Genomic DNA, 6857 nt, shown 5'->3' with positions numbered 1-6857 from the left:
AAAGAAAAAAATATTTAATTTAAAATTTACAAATGATTTTAAATACAATTTTTGAAATACAAATTTTAAATTTAAGATTTGCACTTTCAGTTTATGATCATTTTCTTGTTATTATTATAAATTATAAATAATAATGTTTTTGTAATAAGTTTTAAAATAGTTTTTCAATTATGTCGTTTTGAAGCAATGCTTGAATTTAATTATAATTTTTAATGTATGGATGACCACTGTCTTTTTCTTGTATCTTAAAGTGCCATTTGATGCATGATGAACGTAATTCATTTTTCTTTTAAATATTAATTAAAATAAATAATAATCTCAGAATTGTGCAGTGGAAGATGCAATCTACTTCCAGCTCTAGCAAGTCTTCTTTTATATGGAATTATGTATACTAAGAATGAAACACGATCTTCTCTAATTTTATTAATTGTTTTAGATACGTTACAATATTAAAATAAAAGACATTTTTTGTAACTGTTCAATTTTATTTTAAGTGATTGAAAACATTTCTTAGAATTAAAATCAATATTGTATTTTTTAATGAATTAAACTATTAAGAACTATAAAAAAATATTTTAAACAATAGTTTTATGGCTTTTAGTGATTATCATATTTTGCAATAATTATATATCATTAAAAGAAAAACTGTATTCGGTATTAAAAAAAAATTATTTTTTCAACATGCATTATGCTTACTTGTTGATTTGTATTATATTTGATAGCCGATTTGTAAAAACGTGCTGTTTATATGATTGGAGCGACTATATGTTCTTTCAACATAAAACGACAATCCGAAATGGATATTCTGTTACAAATATCTTGTCTTTCTCCATGTATTATCTGCGAAATGTGTGATGTTAAAAATTAATCAAGTAATAGAAACATTATATACTTTTTAAATTATATCCTTTTAAATATTAAATTATATATATTTATCTTTTGCATACTATGCAGAGCTTTTCTTCTCGATTCCACAGCACGTATTCCACAGCCAATTCATAAATCGTTATGAGAATGTAATTAACAGGATGTAATTAGCACGATCGATTGTACATTGAGAATCTCTTTGAGATTACTACTAGACATTAGCGGTATGAAGGATTACCAAATATGTAGTTATACCAGAAGCTATCTGCGAAAGGAACGAATGAAAAATTTATTAAGGAAGAATTTTCGAAATAATTTTGTGCAGCGACGGATTAAATAAAACACAAACTGCAAGAATCTTGGATTACTGATTCTAAAATCTTTATATTATTCTTACCGAAAGAAGCAATGGAAGATCGATGCGTATGATTCCATAAGAAGCAAAGAAGTGTACTTGCTGTAGCTGGAAATAAGTAACAGCTTCTACACAGCAATCCTGTAATTATTTTAAAAATTATTTATTTTAATTAATATTTAATAAGAAAAATTAGAAAAGTTGTCTAGAATCTAGAATAAAATGTTAATTAAATAAATGACGTACTTTATAAAAGATTCAAATTAGAATTAATTAAATTAGCAAAAAACTTTTATTTTTACCTGCATAAAGTTTTTCTTAACAAGAATGGCAGATGATGGTGTAAAGGCGATCTTGCCAACACGATTAGCCTTTGAAAAAAGAATAAGAGGTAAGCTCGTCAAAGAAACTTTTCCTGCTCGAGAATAAATTAACGTACTTGGGTTGCAGTCATGTGACAAATGATGGTAATGATCAGCAGATTTGTCACACAAGCAGATACCAGTAAAATTTCTCTCACTATTAACAAAGGTTGTAAGATCGCGCCATTATTGATCGTATAGATGCGAGTAAGTGTATTAAAGGACATACAAAAGATCCATAGCAAAAGCTGTATCGAGTACACGGAATTTATCATCTCGGTCGCATTAGTGAGACACGAATGCAACCACCACACTTCCTGCAAATGAAACTGCTTGTCCAAGCGATCCACCACCATGATTTTGCCATCTGATTAAACATACAATGTTGCGTGTGATTATTCTTGAATGTTAATTAAAAACAATTTGATTGCTACTTGTACTTAAAGAATTGTTAATTATTAGATGGGAAAAAGTTCGTGGCGTTTTTTCTAATAAATGGCATTAAAAAAACGCCACGAACTTTTTCCCACACCTAATATGTACATTAAGTCCTATTCACATATGTAAAATTTATTGAAGATTGCAATGTTGCAATCGTATAACTGCATTTGATAAATTCCGTTCACATAAAAAATGAATTTAATAAATATATTTTTTATCTCAAATTATTTTTTTTGTCTCTTAAAAATAATATTTTTCTAATTTTACTTGGCATTAATTAAACTTATTTCCGTTATTTCATCGAAAGTATTATTCGCATTTAAAATGAATCATAAGTCAATGTCATTTATTTTTCAGAGTTTCGATCCTCAGAGCTATCCTCTCTTTATCGGTTGAACTGCGTGGGAAGACAGACATGTTACGCAGACAGTAAACATTGATAACAAGTAAACGGCGAACGTGTTTCAATAAAACATTAAAATTAAAAAAATTTGCAAGAGTAAAATAATTAGAGAGTTAAAAAACATTAGAAAATAATAGCTTTACATTATTAAATTTTTTAAAAGGAAAAAGATGATGGATCGATGGATTTAAATTGCGATGAACAAATCTTTTTTTCTTAAAAAATTCTTTTTCTTTATGTTTCCACGCTCTTGTATGTAAATTGTGATTAATAGCTAAAAATTGTTAAGAATGTATACAACAAAGTTGCAAATTAAAAAAATGTAAATGAATTATTAAATGATATCAGCAAATTACTAACGCATTGGTAAACACTATAGACATATCATTCTTTGCAATTAATCTACCTTCGGGCAGGAGCAACGATTCACAAAGACGATGATATCTCTCATATAGAAGAGATGACAGGCTGGCGAATGTTATTAATTGCATCGTTAGTGTTGTATTAACAACAGCATAAGTTATACCGTTAAATATAGAATCTTTGGGCTCCACGCTACGAATGAAAATTACGAATAATAGTATAGTCGTACGATAAAATTGATCATGAAACAAAATGAATTTGCGAAATATACCACATTATTAATACGATCTTGTTCCTAATTTTTTAATGATTAATATTTTTACTTTTGTATTTATTACTACAATATAATTTCGTATTTTGTAAAGTGATTACATATAAATGTTTATAAATTATTCCGGTATAAATTGGTTTGATATAATCATATCGCTTATATTGTTGCATATTAAAGTTATTAAGACATGTATACAGGGTGTCTCGAAATTTTGTGTAATAAATAAGAAAATGCAGTACTAAAAAGTTGATAACAAATTCTGAAAAAATTCTTAAAGTCCTACAAGAAAAAAATAAACAATTTTTATCTCTTGCAATTTTTCTGTAAAATTGATAGTATTTAAGAAAAAAATTATTAAAGACCAATATATTCGGCAATTTTTAGTAATTAATATCTTGTTAATTATTGCGAAAATTGCAAAATGAAGTGGACTCGATTTAATCGAAAAGTTCGCTCTATATAAAAGTGCTTGATAAAAATTTCGTGATACTCTGTATTAGTCATCAATATTAGAGTTTAAAATAAACTCTTCATCAATATTAAAGTTTAAAATAAACTTTTCTCTTCTGAAATACATGAAAAAATTTATATAATGAAACTCGTTCTTTCGTATTGTTATCTCACGTGTCATGTCATTCTTGTTATAATATGTTGTAAAGACTGTAATTCTCATCGTATATGTTTAGAGAAGTAAGACAAGATTTTTACATTAAAAATACAAGTGTTAAGGCTCGAGTGATATGTAATCAAATGAATAAAAAGAAAAGTTTATATAAGAGCCGATATAGGTTTTTCATGTATACAAAATCTATACCTATAATGTATATTAATAAAAATCTAAATGTTTCGACTACATTATTTTGGTCATCTTCAGTAACTTCAGACGCAATATAAACTATTAAACGCTATTAAAATGAGATGCTTGGTAAATTTATAATAATAAAGATCTGTCCAAATTTAAAATCTTGAAAACATCATAGTATTTGTTTAAATATTGTGTACGTAAGTCAATCGATAAAAAAATATCATTAATATCGGCTGTATAGACTTTAGTATGAGAATAATGCATGGCTTTACGAAGATTAGTCATCGTACAAGAACAAAATATATTTTTATATTAAGTACCATCTTAACAATAATTAAAATTTAAGTTTATAATGAATAGCACGTATTTTTTGATAGATGACAAAATTTAATTATTTTTTTAACATGTAGCATATAATCTTTAAAATCTTTTTATATTATATATATATATAGGATGTCGCTTTATACAATATTTATTTTACCAACATCGAGAATGACGTTCTGATTGTTGATCGAAACGCATGTATTTTATCACAAATGTTAAATATTCGCAATTTCAATCTATAGCTTTTACTCTTAGCTCTTTTACATTATTAATGATATTATAAAGATATTATACTTAAATAATTTTTTTTAATAAGATTTTTTTGTAATAAGAATTATTATTATTCTTTTTTGATACCTGCTTACATAAAATTTGTTAATACTCACCAGAACGTTATATATCCAACTATTGTCCAAAACGATAACATAACAAAAACCAATGACCAACAGATATAACGAATCATGTGAGGGTATTTAGGCTCCTTATATTTTGTTGTACGATCGAAAATGCGTAAATGCGAAAGTGCAGCTCGTATCTTCCAGTTATAACAATACGTCATCACAATATCACTTAAAACGCAGCTATACGAGAGACCTGTCCTCACCACAGTGAGCATCAGCAGCCTCGGTCCAATCATGTCATCCCAGCGGAGCATGTAAATATTCGCGATGCAAAGACTAACATACAAGAGTGCAAATAGAACCGAATAAATAGTGCCATACTTCATCATCATAATATCGTTCTCTGTAACAAGAAAAAGTCCACATCCAAACAGTCTCGCAATATACAAAAGAGGTCGTATGTCACTCAGAGACACCATTTCCTATTATCGATCCTGACGTTCGAAAATAAAAAAGAACAAGAAAAAATAAGAAAAGTTCACGTTGAAATCTTCTTTGATACTCTTATCAATTGCTTAATTATTCCTCTTATTCTTCTGTTTTTATGATTTAAGAGCTACTTAAAGCGAAAAATTGCAGTACCGAGTCCGATAAATCACAACACATTTTTCTTATATTTGATTCAAGAAAAAATTTTTTCTATTTTTTTAATTTTAACGCTCAATAAAGAAAAATAGAGAATGCTCTCCTAAATTCTTCTACTTAACCGCTCCAATATTAGTGATGTCAGTAAGATAAATGAAAAGCTTGCGGAGCGCATGGCCTTTCATATCCCACGATATTAACTTGCCACTATGATAGTGTAAATATTATCGTAACGAACAATTAACATCTGTCTCGTAAAAAATTTCACGATGTGATAAATTGACGTTCACCACCGACTGCCTTCTATTCGTCAGGATTACAATTTCCTGGGTTACTGCTGGCTATTTACAGAGAAGAAAAAAAAATCGACGCACGAAGGTTTTAGCGAGCACGCGCCGAGCGTCGTACTCGTCATAACATTATAGATGCCTTTCATTTAGTGACACAAGTTGACACAAATATTCTATTTTTCTTTGTATTTCATGAGTAACAAAGACAGATTGATATTTGTGTACTAAGTGGAAGGCACCCTCGCTGATAATCACGATTAGATTGCTCCATTATTAACAAGCCACAACATGAAAAAATTACATCTAAATGACCAGAATAAAACATAAATAAATGGAATTTGTACTCGAAGAGAATGTCTTGCTAATTACAAATAAATTACAAACAAATGTTGCCATCTCTTTCCTATAAACAGATATAAAATTAAAGAGGAAAATAATATATTTTATAAAAATATGAAATAGGGACAAAACCTACGTAAATATCATGCGTGAAAAATAATTTTAATCACTGATTAGCCTAGAGCCTAACTTAGACTAGTTTAGAGACGACAAGTTTAGAGGGACATTTTTTGAAAAAAAAGTTCTAAAACAATAATCATTTTTTGTCATGCGAATGATTGGAAAATTTGTTATTGATTACTGTAGATTTACTCGTTCCAATATACTTGTATATTATAACTTCTATTCATTTCAACAAGCGCATTGGATCAAAAAAACGTATAAAGATATTCCAAATATGGATTTTTTAACATATAAAGATTTCAAAAAAGTCCGGACACCTGAATATCTCAAAAAATATAAGTTTTTTCAGAAAAGTGCTTCAGACAAAAGGATTCAAAAAGATCTATATTTACTAATCTTATCAGTTAGGGTGGCGTCGCCAAGATCATATCAAGGTTATATCGATTTTTTTAAAGCAGACTCTATTTTTTATTCCAGAATCTAATAGCTGGTGTCAAGAACTTTTCAAAACACTATAATCAAGTTATTTTTTATAAAGTACTTTTTGAATTATAATAATTGAAAGTTGTAACACTACCGATATTAACATTATCCGACCGGTATCCGACCGATGGTTAAACTGCTTGAATAAGTAGTTGTTCAGAATCATGTCCGGGATAACATTTGTTGAGATCAAAGTCACATTGGAGATTGTTTCTCTTATTTTTATTTTTGCATTGAAAATTCATTTTTATGAATTTAAAAGAAAATAACTTTAAAAGAAAATAACTTTTCTCAATCTCTACAAATGATCCTTTTTTTTAATGCTCGTTTCGCCGACGTGATTGTTCCTCAATTGAAAAAGGAGTGACAGAAACCTTAATCGGCCTGCTGATAAAACTTATGCGGTAATACAACAGAGAAAGATTTTACATACACATATATATAT

The 6857-nt window shown here is 28.1% G+C and overlaps 1 protein-coding gene across 1 annotated transcript in view; it reads right to left on the bottom strand.

Moving 5' to 3' along the window:
• LOC108689324 overlaps positions 1-5011 on the bottom strand; it is a 13538-nt gene extending 8527 nt beyond the window's left edge. The window contains exons 1-5 of the mRNA XM_018196059.1: positions 4578-5011; positions 2835-2983; positions 1662-1951; positions 1525-1593; positions 1265-1363 (exon numbers count right to left, since the gene is read on the bottom strand). Of these exons, the coding sequence (XP_018051548.1) occupies positions 1265-1363; positions 1525-1593; positions 1662-1951; positions 2835-2983; positions 4578-5011 (1041 nt within the window). The remainder of the gene's footprint in view (positions 1-1264; positions 1364-1524; positions 1594-1661; positions 1952-2834; positions 2984-4577) is intronic.
• Positions 5012-6857: the final 1846 nt, after the last annotated feature.

This window comes from Atta colombica, unplaced genomic scaffold, assembly GCF_001594045.1.
Source record: "Atta colombica isolate Treedump-2 unplaced genomic scaffold, Acol1.0 scaffold27, whole genome shotgun sequence".
Taxonomy (NCBI): domain Eukaryota; kingdom Metazoa; phylum Arthropoda; class Insecta; order Hymenoptera; family Formicidae; genus Atta; species Atta colombica.
Note: the sequence above shows the minus strand (reverse complement) of the source record. Positions and strands in the feature narration are given on the sequence as shown.